We start from the raw sequence: 16,160 nt of genomic DNA, 5'->3' as shown, positions 1-16,160 counted from the left end.
CCAGCCCGTACTAGTACCCCACTTCCACCTTGTTGGCATCTGAGTCAAAGTGGAGCTCTGTGCCCTTTACTGATCCAGCTACAGACCCATCCATGTGGTCTGTCAAGAGTCACACTCATCCCATCAGTCCATAAAACCTTTGAAATGTCTGTCTTCATATATTTCCTGGCTGTCTTTTCCATTTCAACTTGTGTGTCTTGTTCAGTGGTGGTTAGGTTTCAGTCTCCCTTACCTTGGTCATGCCTCTGAGCACTGAACACCTTGTACTTCTGGGCACTCCAGATAGCTGCAATTCTGGAATATGACAGCACTGGAGGATAATGGGTTCCTAGTAACTTCACATTTGATTCTTCTTAAATCTTTGGCAGTTAATGTACATTTTTTTCCTCAACACATTTTTTGCAATCCTGTTGACTATTTGCAATAAAACATTTCATGGTTCTCTGATCATGCCCCTAAATCTTAGCAATTTCAAGCATGCTGCATCCCTCTGAAAGACTTTTTACAATTTTTGACATTCCAGAGCCAGTTAAATCTATTTTTGGTCCATTTTGCCTGAGGAAAAGAAGCTGCTTAATAATTATGCACACCTTGATATAGGGCAAGGGTGTCAAACTGGTGGCCCATGGGCCGAATGCATCATGCGCCTACCTTGCCCACCCTGGGTCCAAAGCAAAAAAATGTCATGATACATCACGTCACGTGATGCGATTGGGTTTGACACCTGTGATATAAGGTGTTGATCTTCTTAGGTCATACCCTCCTTCATTACAGAAATACACATCACCTGATATGCTTAACTCTACTAAGCATTCAAGTTTATACAGCTTGGAGGTGGAAATCATGCATACAAATGATGATATGGTCAAAATACTAGCCAAGTAATTGTGTACACAGTGTATATGGAGCTGCCCATGAAGAGCATTCGGAAACTTCATCTGGTTAGTATATAGTTTCGTGGGTAATAAATGGTGGCAGATATATGGCACATATAATACCACTTCTGTGTGAGCTACATTGGCTCCTGGGTGCAATTCAAGGTGATGGTGGTCACCTTTAAAGGCTCACCCTATATGGCTTGGGATAGGTTACCTGGGGATTACCTTTTTCCAAGAGTATCTCTGTCCAACCTAATACAGCAAAATGGGCATGCTGCAGATCCTGTGAGCGAAAGAGTGTCGAACTAGCGGGGACCAGACGACAAACTTTTTCCACAATGGCCCTTGCTCTATGGAACATCCTCACTGCCCCACTTTACAACATTTTTGCCAGTTACTAAGTGAATCACTGCAGTTGTTAAGTGAATCATTTGTTTAAGTGAATCTGGCTCCCCCCATTGACTTTGTTATTAGAAGCCAGCTGGGAAGGCTACAAATGATAATCACCTGATCCCTGCTAGTTGTCAAGTGCCCAAATTTTGATTACATGACCATGGGGATGCTGCAACAATCAAGTGTGAAAACTGGTCATAAGTTACTTTTTTCAGTTCCACTGTAACTTCGAACAGCACTAAACAAATTGTTGTAATTTGATCACTATTTGTACTGTACCATTATCTCCTATTTTCTCTGCAACAATCTTGTAAGGTGAGCTGAGAGTGACCCGACCAAAGACTCCTTTCATATCTAAGAGAGGCTAGAACTTGGTCTCTACTCAGTATCCTTGGTTTCTAGGCCAAGGATTGGACTAGACTGAACATCAAACCAGAAACCTTTGAAGTTATTTCACAGATTTTTTTTAATATAGTACTTATATTCTTCTGCCAAAAAAGGTTTTTAAACCTTTGAAGTTATTTCACTGATTTTTTTAATATAGTACTTATACTCTTCTGCCAAAAAAGGTTTTTAAATTTTAAATACTTTAAATATGTGGCAACTAGTTACCTTTTGATTTCACTGTAATTTTTATCCCATCTTCCTGTTCCACCTGAGTTAGTGTAGCGAAATGTAAGCATACAAGCATTCTTATTTTACTAGCTTTCCTATAATTGCTCAACAATGTTTTCCATTTATGTGAGCCAACTTCAGTTTTCTGTAATAATTCAATATACAATCTCCAGTGGAGGACTACCATAGTCTACTGATCTGATGGAAAGGGGGAGGGGGAATGAAATTTCCAAATTCTGCAAATGAAGTAATTTAATTGTGAAAGCATAGAAAAAGATGCTGACTTGATGCCACACAATTAACATTTTATACTAGCCCTACTATTCTGGAATCAGGCATGATACATTGTAAGACGGCAGAACTTCATATGCAATCGCACAAACATTTACATTTTGGATGCTTCAAATAGGACTTAATCTGACAAACAGAACACCACTTGCTTCCATTTTGTTGGTGTAACACGATCCCTGATTGTGGACCCTGATGAAATGGCTTACAGAGTACAGCAGTCTGGCATAAACTGCAATGATGAAAAATGTGAAATTGTCATCCAATCCAGGATCCAAAGTGTTTGCGGTGGATATTTTGGATTCAAAATATGTATCTCATGAGATTTTCTTTGTGATGTAAGGGTATAAGTTCCTCCTCCCCATCCACCCCACCCCCAATTATCTTTCGTTTCCATGCATCGTTTTTGTCAATCCTTTGATTTTTTTTAAGGTTGTTGGGTTTTTTAGCCAATTGCGTATTATTCTCTGCTTTTTCCCGAAAATTATGCAGTATCTATAATCAACATCTGATTAGCGGTTTACTTTCTCCATTAGGTTTACTGAGTTCCTTTCAAGGAAACATTCCTTTTATTGTCCGCCGCCCTTAAATCGGAGATAAGGCATTACACAAATTTTGGCTTCCTCTCCCACTTTTATTAGTCTTTTGGAAAATGGAAAAACGACGAATCGGAGGCCTGCTATGGCAGCTGCGACACGTACGCGTCCGCGCTCCCTTAACGAGGACCGTTTGCTTACGCCTTTCACCAATGCAATTCCCAGCAATCAAACGCTGATAGGGCTGCAGTGAGACGCCGCAGGAAAAGTGTTTTTTTTTCCTGGAGCGGATGGGCGTCTCCGCTATTTCGGCTAAGCCTCGCCCACTGGCCACTCCAACCAATGGCTGCTCGCGAGCTGCGCAGAAGCGTGTGTAACCAGCCTCGCTTTAACACTCGTGTTCCCCTCGCCGCCATCGCGATACCTCTTGCTTCAGTAGCTGACGGGTCTTTTGCGCGGCTCTTCGCTTCGAGGCCTATTTTGGTGAGTGTTTTCGATCGGAGCGTGCTCGGGCTCTTGCGGGAGGAGAAGGTGCCGGGGTGAGGCTTAGCGAAGAAACTGGAGACAAAAAGCTTTCTTGAAGGAGAGGAGGGAAAGGTGCAGGGAAAGAAAGGAGAGACGATTCACAAAATGGCGGTTGCCCAGAAAGAACTACTGGGCCCTTGCGCGCATGCGCTAGTTTTGAAACTCGTTTTTCACTGTCTTGCGCCTAACGGACGGTGAGGAAGGACGCGCCGCTGTGAGCAACGGGGTAAGTTTCAAGAGCCTGGTAACCTGCGATGAGAGCGGGGTGCGGAGAAAGAATCCCGTTCACCCCGAACAGGGCGGCGAGGGAGCGGGCTTAGCGCATGCTTAGTTGGTTTTTTTTTCTCTGGAACGTGAGCCGCGCTCCACTCGCCTTCCCGCATTCTGTTCGGACCACGTGCTCGTGGCCATTTTACCGGGAGGGGGGGAAATTCGTTGGGAGGGAAAATGCCGCTAGGGCAGGCCCTTAATCGTAGCGGTACTTTATTCCCTTACCCTGTTATGCAAGACGATTAAATACAGATTTCGTTAATTATTGGAAACCGTGCAATGAGGCAGGCTGCTTTACAGTTACTTTTGTTATCCTTATCTGACAAAAGCAGCATCAGATTCTTACAATTTTTTAAAAAAATCGTAAATATATTTTATTATATTAATTTATTATATGACTCTTATTAATTTTATTGTTTTTATATGAGGTTTTATATTCTGTAAGCCGCCTTGAATCGCCATGTGCGAATAGGCGGCAATACAAATTCCTTAAAATAAATAAACGGTGCCTGTTGGGGATCATTAAGGTTTTAACCAAATCCTGGGTATATTGTATTTAGATGGGAACCCCCAGATAACAAGTGCTGATATAAATATTTTAAGTTCTTTTTCAACAGGAAATAATATATGCTTCACAACTTTATAAATGTAACAATACCATGGATGCTGTAAATAAGCAGGTGGTGCTTATAAAGGAGACAGGTTTGATAATGATACCTTAAATCCCAGTTTACATGATGAAATATTGTAGTTGGCCTGAAAGAGGGCTTCCTCACCAGAAAAATAGCAGACACTCAATTTTCCAGAGATGAAAAGCTTGACATTATCAACGGAAGTGTACACGTTTTATAAACAAAAAATAAAATAATGTAATTGGTGAATAAATAATAAATCCCTGTTCAAAAACTGGCATTGGAAAAGACATAATAAGAAAAGATTTTCAAGACTTTTTCAGGTCTACATAGTTTATCAGATAGTGCTTTTGATATGGAGAAATAGGAATCTTTCTACTGATGAAATCAAAGAAGAATTCTTGAGTAATGTACAGCAGCTAACTGCACTGTGGTAGTCTGTTCATTACCTTTTGATTAGCTTTGCTTCATTTGGACATGTGTTACCTCTTTCAACCTCCTGTATCCATTTGTTTCTAAAATGATAAAAGGAATGTAACATAAAAATAGACACTGTGTCTAGTAAATACCAATTAATATTGCCCTTTCCACAATGAGAGAGATCTATATTTAATTCTTGCCCTGAAAGAATAATAGATGCTCCTTGCTTACTTTGAAACCCACAAAATATGTGATTTTTAAAAATATTTTGCATATATTTAGATTTTTAAAGTACCAAGTATTGCTTATCTCCAAAAGAACCCCTAGATATTTCTGTTCTAGGTAGTAAGATTTAATGAAACAGCCTTTCAAATGCATATAATTAAGAAGCTGTATTCCATCCCTTCCTCAAAGTAAACATTGAGGTGTATAAATAGGAAAGAGGAATCATGGATGCAGGCATTCATCTTGCTCTGCAAGTGTCTTAACTTAAGAAAGACAACAGAAAGATCCTAGTTTTATAGCACTAAAATATCTGAGACTTTCATTTGTGTATAAACCAGTTGCAGGCATAAAGTTGAAGCTATATGTGGATGATGGAAGTCTGTATACCATGACAATTGCCTTTTAAAAAAGGCATCTCCTTGCTGGAGTTGAATTTGGTATTTAGTTGTCTAGGACAGTGTTCCTCAACTTCTCCCCCCAAAAATGCACAAAACAGTTCAAATTGGAAAAAGTTACATCCTTGTTAGAAAATTTCAAGTTAGAAATTACCCCAATTAAAGATAAAAAACATTTACTATATGGTTTAGGACCAGATTACAAATACCTAGTCAGATGAAAATAGATTTTTAAATCTTTTTCTAACCTTTTAAATCTGATTTTTAAAAAATAATTCTAAACAATGGAATATACTTTTAAGCAATAATCTGTTAAAAGCTTGTATATTAGTGTATGCATGTTTAGTGAATTTGTAGTAATTGAAGCAGCATAAGCCTATTTTAGTGTGAATTTTGCCCTTATGTTTATATCCTTGCATTTTCTCAGAATTAAAGAGTCTTTTGCTTACAGATCACTTAGAAAATGGCGTCAGATGAAGGAAAGCTCTTCATTGGAGGACTCAGTTTTGACACCAATGAACAAAATTTGGAGCAATTGTTCTCGCCCTATGGTGACATTGCAGAAGGTGAGAAATTGTTTCAGATATATTAATTCCACAAAAGTACATTCATTTATTCATTGCTGATATTAGATGTAATATCAGTAACGTACTGTAGACAGTAGACCATGACAAACATCATGGTTTGTTTTAACATAATTGCAATTAGCTAAAAATAGATGCCATTCAATAGTTAGCTCTAAAATCATAAAGATCAACCATCACTATCCATTCCTAGTGATATAAAAAATTCAATTATTATTTAAGACTTGACAAACACATAATTGTAAGGATTTATTTCATATTACAGATGACTTCCTCAGATGAGTGTTTGGTAAGCTGGTTACTTTAATGTGTAAGGACTAACATTAGGACTGTCAATAAATTTTACTTTTATGGTAATCAACTGAACATAGTTAATGTAGGAGATGAGGCAGAGCCTGAGGGCAGGATCATCTGTTTGGAGTTGTTACATTCCCACAAAAGACCTAAGTCCAACCCTCTGAATTCTGTTGACCCTTATCTAACACCAGTTTGGTTTGACTGTTAGTAGATCAGATTATTTTGTATAAATTGCATGAGATAAACTTCTAACACATGGAACTCCTTAGAACATCTGTGTTCTAAATTAGCATGCTTCTTTTTCTAATCTCAAGTGGTCGTGGTGAAAGACAGAGAGACCCAGCGATCCAGGGGCTTTGGTTTTATTACCTATTGCCGTCCTGAAGATGCAAAGGATGCCATGAGAGCCATGAATGGAGAGGTGAGAACTTTAGTTGATGACTATCAAGATGCTTGCAGTAAAGTTTCATGCTTTGCTATTTCCAAGCATACTTGTCCTACAATAAAGATTAATACATTGTAATATTACATTATGTTCCCTCCAATTCTGTATCTATGTCCACTTACACAACTATCTCTACTCATAGTAGACACTCGTATCAAACTTCTGGAACACTAGAGTTTAAAAGTACTTCAGAAGTCATCTAATCCAATCATTTTAATCTCTTGTTAAAAGTAGTGCCTCATAGGAAAACAGTATCTTCTAAACTCTAAATAGTAAGAAAGAAAGTGCTTTAACTTTTGTAGCGACTGCATATATTTTAAGTTTTTTTTACAGAATCTTGTTAACTTCAGGTTGAAAATAGGCTAAGCTTTAGTTACCAGCCCAGCAAAAACCTCATAAAACAACTCAAAATTAATGTCAGATAATGGGTGAATAACAATACTAGCTCCATAAAACAGTTCATCAGAATTATTGTAATTCCCCTTAACGTAATGTGCACAGTTAGCTGAAAGTTACAACAAACAAACCCTGGCCCTATTTAAGACACTTTTTTTGCAGATAATTGTTGCATTATTGATATTCAAATATTTTTGAGGTGTGGCCCGAGTCTGGATACTTACCTGCTTAGTTTAGAGAAGGCAAATTGTATTTGTTCTCCTGGGCATTATGTATTGTACATTAGAGAGTTTGTTCCTCTTCTCAAGCTGTAAAATGGAGAAATGCAGTCTGCAACTGAATGACGCTTAAAGCCCCTCCAAAAATTGCTATCAAATTGGGCTTGTGGCAAGAAAAAGATCACGCATGCTATAATCAAATGCAGTATTTGACTTAACTATGCCCATATCATCGTCACCTCAGGCAGCTTCCTTTTGGCAATTGTATCGAATAAATTTTTATTTAATTCTTTCTTAAAAGTCTGTGGATGGACGTCAGATCAGAGTTGACCAGGCTGGGAAATCTTCCCGTGGCTCTTCTGGAGGCAGAGGACGTGGACGTGGATTTTCTAGAGGTGAAGCTTTCCTACAATATTATACTTGCCCTTTTAACATAAACCTCCATTGCATTGAAATGATAAAATCTAACAGATACTTTTATCTTTGCAATAGGAGGTGGTGGATATGGAGGTGGCCGTTATGACAACAGAAGCGGTGGATATGGTGGATCCAGAGACTATTATGGCAGCAGGTAAGCTTTTTTAAAGGCAAATTGTGATCCTTACAGATTGGGTATGGAAAACAGAGATCTGCAAAATATTCCATGCCTCAACTGAAACATACATATTGGTTCAATAAACAGAACAAAGTAGAAATGTTATGGGCCAGATGCAGATTGAGAGATGATTATTCCAGACAGTAGTAGTTTGGAGGACAGTGAAAAAATTAGGAAAAGTCAAGGTTATTAGCAGTTGATAAGGAGGGGAGGAGCATTGGGAGTTGGATGTGGCCAGACCAGCAGGGTATTACATGCTGGAAACCTGTTTCATCTGAGAATCTATTCCTGTACATTAAAGAATGGGCACATAGGCCAATCCTTTGAGGTGGTGGTAGAAAAATGCCATGCTGGGAGCTGCTGAGGGGAGATGGAGCATTGAACACCAGTCCCCCTACTTACACTATAAAATGCTTCAAGATCCCACTAGACATTTTCTATTTCATTCCTAGCAATGAACTGTGATTTTAGAAATTATACAGCAAAGCATACGTTAGAAACAGCTGCTTGCTACCTCCAGCAATTGTACTCTATCTTATTGTCACTCATGGTACATTAGCTTTGCTTCAGATTAATTTTAACTCAGATGGATTGCTGTTCTTTTTCCATCATAAGGATTTTGGGGTTAATTTTACTTTAATGTGAGAACTGTTGGTGCTGTGGCCTCTCCTGCTGTAAATAACATACTGTGTCTTATAGAAATGAAAACACTATGCCATTTTAAATCACGTGGAATAGATAGATACACAATTATAATGGAATGGATATGCTTGATTTGCCCTGTACTGTAGCTGGGTTGAATAGAATGGGGGGGGGGGATACTTAAAATTATTCTTTTTGCCCTAAATGGATGTAAACATTTAGTAGGTGTTGGCAAGGTTATATTAATATATTAAATAAACCTAGCAAGACCAAGTCACTGCAGATGTAGATTGTTGGATCTGAAAATACCACATCTTTTACCTTGGATGGGATAGCAATTCCCCATTCAATCATGGTACATAATTTGAAAGTTGTCTTGGACTTCTTGTTCATGAGCAGATTACAGCTGTGGTAAGGAAGAATTTTGCATAGTTGTGCCCTCCTGTCAATCACTGTTGGCCTAGTCACTTCATGGCTTTTTTACTGCAATGTGCTTATGTGTGACTGGCCTTTTATAACTGATCCTGAATGCAATTGGGTGGACAATGTTAGGCAGGCCTTGGTATGGCCTTGCAACATTTCTGTTTCAATCAAGCATATCTCATAGTGGGATGGCATGGTAGTAACAAAATAACCCCTAGAAAAAATGCAGCTGCTTTATTTAAGTGGTTCTGGACAGGTGTTAATTATCTGCCTGTATTTCAGATCACATTCACTCTACATCAGCTCTTAGTATTGCAATAAATGAAAAAAATAATCTGAGGAAGTACATAATAAGTGCATCAAAGTAGTTGGCCTGTCCCATAATAATTGATATTGGATGATAATGATAAAATATATCCAAAATCATGCAACTATCATTTGTGCATAGAGGATAAAGCATTTTTTTTTGCTTGCACATAATGAGTTTTGCTCTTGGTATTAGTATTTGCACAATTTAACTAATCTAGCACTGGACTAAATCAGTCTTCTGCTTTTCTTCCAGAAATCAGGGAGGCTATGGGGACCGTTACTCTGGAAGCTCTTACAGAGACAATTATGATAATTAGGTAAGTATGTTTCTTTAGTATGTTCAAGTGGGCTTAAGTCTGTTCCTGTAATGTAGTAGGTAGTAAAACGTAGTACTTAGCCTTCTGAATACAACCTAAAAGAACTGTCTTGCTGAAGAAAAACTGGGACAGTTCAGCATCTTAACAAATCGATTCTTAAAGGAACTATTGAACAAGTCTATAAAAATTCTGACTGCATTCTTTGCGCACAGAAACATCCTCTGAACTATTTTGATAAATAAACCACCACATACCTCTTAGAGCCATACATTTTTGAAAGAAAAAAAAACTTGGCAAACGTGGCCCTTAATAAAGGAAACTTAGCTTTACTCCCCCCCCCCCTTCCTCATGCTCCTTTTCAGGTTAGTTGACAGCACCATCACCCAAGGCTGTAAACAATTTAGCCTGGGTTGGGAGGAGGGAGACTAGTTTAGTAAAATGTACCGGTTTCTTCAGTGTGCTTTACAATTTGTACCTGCTTCTCGTTCTCAGCTTGCACCGAGCATAAATCCTTCCTGACTCAAGATCGTCCTTCCAATGGCTGTATTTATAAAGATTTTTGGAGCTTCGCTGAATCTTGTTTAGTTCTCTACCTGTATCTTCCCTTTTTTGTAGTCTTATCACAAGCAGCCCAACAGCTTCTGCTACAGGATGGCCTATTAGATCTTTTTGGAGGAATTTTTTTTAATTTGCTTTTTTTTTCCTTTTTTATTTTTTACAGGTGTGTTTAAGCATTTTGAATAATACATTTATTGTTTTTCCCCCTGATTTCTTTCAACAAGCCAAGGTGTGGGGGGGGGGTCTGACCTATATATCACCTATAATTCCCCAGAGCCTGAGCAAGGTGTGAAGATCCTCCTTGTTTTTATAAATGCATTAATACCTTGTAGTTTTGTAAAAGTACTATGATGTAGTGAGGAAGGGGCATGGTGGAAGGCAGCCCCCCCCCTGATTATTAAGGGAGACTCGTGTTGATCTTCAGAAACAAATTTATACTGTATGATGTACCTAGAACCTGAAGCTTGCAGAACCTGCAAGTTCTTGAAAAACTGTTTGTTTATATTTTTCTTTTAAACTGGAAGACTCACATGTAATTCAATATTGTACTAAAAGTGGTTAAGGTATTCCTGTATTCAGTTCTTTGGCTTCACGAAGCCTATTAAATGCCCTTCTGAAAATGAATTCTGTTCTTGACATTGTAACACTTCAACTCTTTGCAGTCAAGTTAAGGCTGCAGTAACTACATGGGTACTTGGATAAACAGAAATCTTGATAGAAAAACTCCATCACATAAGTGGGCAAGCTACAAGCATAAAGTTTTATAAAATAATTTCATATAGATGTTGCAGTAAAAGCTTGAAAACCAAGCTTTTAGAACTCGAAGAGTTGTTTCTGTGTTAGCTTATAGAAGTGTGCAAAGTAGATTTGAAACATTTCAGGTGTAAAATTTTATGGAAGTCTTAACAGGTATTTTGAAGTTTGGACTGCATCCCAGATGCTTGAAATGGCTCATTTCTCACATAGATGTTTAACCTTTTTTTTTTTCATTGAACCATTTGAACGTTTTACAGTAAAGTGCTGTTAAATTTGCATAGAAGACACCATTGTGGCCTTTTTTTTAAGGATTCCCTGCCAATTTATGCATTACTTAGATATAGCAAATAAATACATGTTAAAGGTGATCAGAAATGTGAGATTCAATTTAAATATGATGAAATAATTACCTCTGGTTCCACTTTCCCAAGCACTATCATTTTTATGCATTAGTTAAAAGTATGTAAGTTGTCATAACAGATGATTTGTCAGTCACTCTTATCTTGCCCATTGAGCCTCTCAAAGTTTTAGGTCCTAAAGTATTTTGTGACAATCACAATGCATACATGGGGCTGTATGCATAATCATTAAAGAATCATCAATATTTCTAAAGTGAGGTTTCAGTTCAGAGGCACTAGAAGAATTTTTCTAAATACACCACTGTTAAAATACCCTTGAATGTTGAGTGTTTCTTGCTAAAATATTAGAGCAAGTGACTATTAAAGCAGGATTATAGTCCCTTGCTGAAATCTTTCATCGTCCTTCAAATCAGCAATGTAATTATACAATATTAAAATGAAAAAATAATGCAAATTTCCTCAGTATAATTCAGCACTGACTATAATTCAGCTGTTCCTGCAGATTCTTAATATTGAGTGTAAAGTATACATCATCAATCTATATGGACTCGGGAAAGATAGCTAAATTAATCTACTTTTGTATTTATGAAAATACCATTTTGTGACAAAAGTGGGCTTCTGAACAGGTCTTGCTTTTTGAATCCCAAATCTTAACTCAAAAAGGTACTTGTTGATCCATTGCTGATTTTGTGGTATCAATTTATGCCACAAAATTAATGTGGCACAGGTATATTATGGAAAATATTAAGATCCTGCAAATACTGAAACTGGAAGAAGCAAGTAATGAAACTGCAAGACTTTGTACCAATTATAAATATTGAAGTATTTTAATATAATAGCCCCCATCTTATGGGCCAACATGACCGCATGAATAAATCAGGTATCTGAAGAGTGATAGCATGTGTATGTTGATACATGTCTTAACTCCTAACTCCATTATACCTGGTGAAAGTAGTTGGTGATAACAGATGGTGGGACTTGTTACAAGAATTTAATATGGCCCCCCAGAAAGGAAACTCATGAGTTTCAAATAATTATAATCAATTGTGCACAGGTCCATAACATTCTAAGATTGTTATGTTGAGTTGCACATAATTTATTCAGTGGAAGTGTCTACAGATTAATTGACCTATAGCTGAATCTTCCATGTTCTACAATAAGGCTTGATGTCCTATGTAGAGACAACTTACAGGTAGTCCTTGACTTATGACCAGGATTTCCATCACTAAGCAAGGTGGCTGTTAAGTGAGTTGCACCTAAGTTTACCACATTTTTTGCCAAGGTTGTTAAATCATTGTAGTTTAAGTGAATCATAGTTAAATCTGGCTACTCCATTGACTGCTTGTCAGAAGCCAGCTGGGAAGATTGCAAATGGCAATCGTGTGACCCTCGGACACTGCAATCAAATGCTAGTTGCCAAACACCAGAATTTTCATCGTGATGGGATGCTGCAATGGTCGTAAGTGTGAGGACTGGTCTCCAGTCATATTTTCAGTGCCATTGTAACTGGTCACTAAGTGAATGGTTATAAGTCATGGGGTATCTAGTTGTAAAGTGGAGTTGCTGGTCTTTTTTATTTTTGTCTCGAATGTATAGAGTTGCCTTGGAGTGTGACCTGGGCAGCAAATAAATTTGATGATAATGGTCCTGTCCTTAAAGGAAACTGGATGAACATAGCATAATATTTAATATAAATTATCCCCAGGATAATGAGAATTCTCCTGGAAGGCTCCATTATCAAAATATCACATAATGAATACTGAATTAGAATTGTAACCTGGCTTTATTTGGCAGGTGGAAGGGGCATCTCTGGATCCTGGAAGAGTTTACCTCAAGGCTGGAGTTGAAAACAGACTTGCTCTTTGGGTACCTCTTGAGCTTCTGTCTTGTGTGTATGTTAATGTGGTCATTTGCAGACTTGAATATTAGATGGTCAAGTCAGCCAGTGTAATAAATTTGGGGGGAAAGTACTAATTCCGTATGTTACTGTTTGCCACACAAAGCCCTTCTTAATTAAGGCAGGCTATGGATCTTTGGTTATGTTGATCTAATATAGTTAGTCAAACAACCAAATGGCATCCTGACTAATAAGACAAAGCTCATGAAATTTGGAATATAATTTTTATAAGATGGGTCACTCATTTATTAAAATACTTGCTGTGGCTTTAAAGGATTTTCCTTCAAAAAATCTATTTTGCTATTTGTAGAGTTCATCAAAACAAATGTGATGGCTTTGATAAAAAGTATTTTTGAGCAATGAAATGATAAATGCCACAGCTCTCAAATAACTGATCCCAGTTCGTCCTCTTTTAAGAGTTAGCCTTCAGTCCCAACCCATCTGTTATAAATATCACTCATTGGAATGACCTGTAGAACAAAATGATAATATCTTCTCCAGTGCTACTGCTTTTATGCCACATTTTGTGTCCTGTGACTTATATGTAGTGAGTGGGTTGTGGCTGGCCTGTAGCCGCCAGCACCACTCTAGATATTGTGTGAATTCATACAAGCAGTAGCTTAATACTGCAGGTAGTCCTCAACCTACAACCATAATTGGGATCAGGTTTTGTTGTTGAGTGATGCAGTTCTTAAGTGTTAAGTGCAAATTTATACCTTTACCATGGTCATTCAGTGAATCTGGTTTCCCCGTTGACTTATCAGAAGCTCCCTGGGAAGGTGGTAAATGGCAATTGTGACCTCAGAACTCTGCAACTGTATATAATAAATCCCAGATGCCCAAATTCTGATCATGTGATGGGATGTGATGGTTGTGTGAGGATTGGTCACAAGTCATTTTTTTTAAACTGCCTTTGAACAGTCAAAAAAGTGGTCCTAGGTTAAGAACTATCTGTACCTTTATTTTAAAAATCCACAAAAGCAAAAAAGAATATAAACATCTGCACCCACACCCCTTGGGGGTAATACCATGCTACTTGTAGTCCTCAAAAGACATTTTCAAGACAATCCCCAGCAACAGCAATAACAAAATCCTTGGTTTACATTCTATTGCATTTTTTTCCTGCAATGTCTGCCAAAAATGTTTTATCCTGATTTTATAGATTTCTTTACCAGATGCCATCATACTGTTTACAACCAAGTGATAAAACCACAAAGTAAAAGAGGAAAGTTCTTTTGGTCTTAATGCCAAGAACTGTTTTACTTTTAAAAAAAAAACAGTTTTCCTCTTTTACTTCACATGTTTTGGATAAATGACAAAAGTGGGAATTCTTAAAAATATTTTCCCCTAATCTTATTCAGGAAAATTGTATGATATGGGTAATTTCCTCAGTGTGGAAGCATGAATGATAAAGGCTATATTCCCTCTATATTGCCTTCTAGTTTCTTTAATTATCAACTATCCAACTAAGGTAATGCACATTATTTTCAGTTGTGGGAAGCTGCCTTTTTTTAAAGTTAGATGCAAAAGTGTTTTTAACCACAAGTGTAAGTTAATTCTGGGTGTTGATTGTGATTTTTTCCCATCATGTAGAGAATTATTTTATGATGCAGATTTATTCAACTGAAACCAGCCAAAATACAATTGTAATTACATGTCAGTAAGTAAGTCAGGAAAAGGAAGTTAGCTTCTGAGGAACAGAAAGTCTGCTGAAAGTCGTCTTCTGTAGTTTTGAAATCTACATTGAAAAATGACATTTGAATCTACTAATTGGCTGTAGGGGACCAGCTTGGTGTAATTATGTTTTCCTCTCTTCCAAAGGTAGGTGAAAGCTTCAAGACAAAAGTATTATACTTCCTTTCTTTGTCTTTCAGAATGAGCCAGCAGGTGTCAAGTGCGGGAAATCAGGATTCCGGGCAGTTCAAAAGAATATATAGGCTTATTGCATGCTAAAGCTCTTTACAAGAGCTCTGAACTAACAGTCAAAGCGAGTTGGCAGTAGATAACAGTCAACGGAATTCAAGGTTGGCTGGACTTAAATCTGTTGTGGGCATGAAGGGACTCGAGACTGATGATATGTTTGACTCCTCGAGCTCAGCCTGGTCATCTACAGTGGAAGATCACAAGAGGAGCTACTGTTACAAAAATCTTTAAGGATTATATCCTCATAGCATCCAAATTACAAGGAAGAAGACCAAAAGCTGCATTCCATTGTCCAGAGTACATGAAATAGAATAATGATCTTAAATCACAGAATACAGATTACAAGTGAATGTTGGGAGTTGGTTGGGGGGGGGAGCAGGAGGGAGACAGGAACAATTTAACAAAGGAATCCCAAGTAATAATGATTCCTCTTTACTGGATCCTGGCAAGCAGCAATCAGACTTCTTTCTGGCATGCTTTAATGTATTCTCGCCCTGACTGAAAGGTTGAATTTAAAAGCCTAAATAGTCCCTTTCAGCGTGATGATTCTATGAATTAATTTTAAAGAAAGGTACTTTTCAGGACAAAGATTGACATATTATTACTAAGGTATAGTAATAGTTGGGTTCCATGGTGTTTAGGCAAGGAAATACTTCGGTTTATAGCAAAATTGGGTGGTTTTAAAATCACCTGTAAGTGGCAAAGCAAGAGCGAGCATTGTATCAAGGTGGCTTCATTTTAAACTACTCAGGTGGGAAACAGAATTGTGTGCATGTGTGTGTGGATTTTTTTTAGTGCCCTCCAAATACCTTTTGAGCATTGGGACCAGATTGTAAAAGTGCTGCAAGGATATTTATTTTAAAATAAATTTTTTCTAGAAGTCATTCAGCGTCTTTCATTTTGAATCATTTCCTTTCTATTCAGACAATATGGCATTTCAACCTCAGGAGATATTTTAAATAAATGTTTAGCGCTGTTCCATTAGTGTTTTTAACTTTTTTTGAGACAGATGATCCCAGTTTAAATTGTTAGTCAGCCTATGTCAGGATCTGGTTAGTGTTGGACCACTCTGAATGCTATTGCTTCAAACATTACGTCCTTTCGAACCATCTACTGGAAAGAGTTTTGTATGGCGCTCTTTCCCCTCCTCTTCCTCTTTCAGAATTCTGCCCCTAGAAGAAAATACATTTGCATCAATAAGGCCATTATTGTTCATGGATCTAGAGGGAATGCTGCTGAATATCTCAGGGAATGCCTCTTTCCA

The 16,160-nt window shown here is 37.6% G+C and overlaps 1 protein-coding gene across 4 annotated transcripts; it reads left to right on the top strand.

Annotated features, from left to right (window-relative positions):
• The first annotated feature begins 3,037 nt into the window (after positions 1-3,037).
• On the top strand, positions 3,038-15,780 carry LOC309399303 (cold-inducible RNA-binding protein-like). 4 transcript variants are annotated; one of them, XR_014176499.1, is made up of 8 exons: positions 3,039-3,193; positions 5,629-5,743; positions 6,373-6,479; positions 7,419-7,512; positions 7,610-7,688; positions 9,340-9,403; positions 9,896-12,942; positions 14,848-15,780. XR_014176499.1 is itself a non-coding variant. In XM_081967020.1 (7 exons), the coding sequence occupies exons 2-6, from the start codon at positions 5,641-5,643 to the stop codon at positions 9,401-9,403; spliced, it is 447 nt and encodes a 148-aa protein (XP_081823146.1). In that variant the 5' UTR covers positions 3,038-3,193; positions 5,629-5,640; the 3' UTR covers positions 14,848-15,780. The 4 variants fall into 4 exon arrangements, 2 of the variants coding, with proteins under 2 accessions (XP_081823146.1, XP_081823145.1); XR_014176500.1 differs by having other exon boundaries at positions 9,896-12,968; XM_081967020.1 differs by lacking the exon at positions 9,896-12,942 and having other exon boundaries at positions 3,038-3,193.
• Positions 15,781-16,160: the final 380 nt, after the last annotated feature.

Source organism: Natrix helvetica (assembly GCF_964273705.1).
Source record: "Natrix helvetica genome assembly, chromosome: 1".
NCBI classification, from domain to species: Eukaryota; Metazoa; Chordata; class Lepidosauria; order Squamata; family Natricidae; genus Natrix; species Natrix helvetica.
The sequence above is the reverse complement of the archived record's forward strand: the minus strand, read 5'-3'. Positions and strand labels throughout refer to the sequence as shown.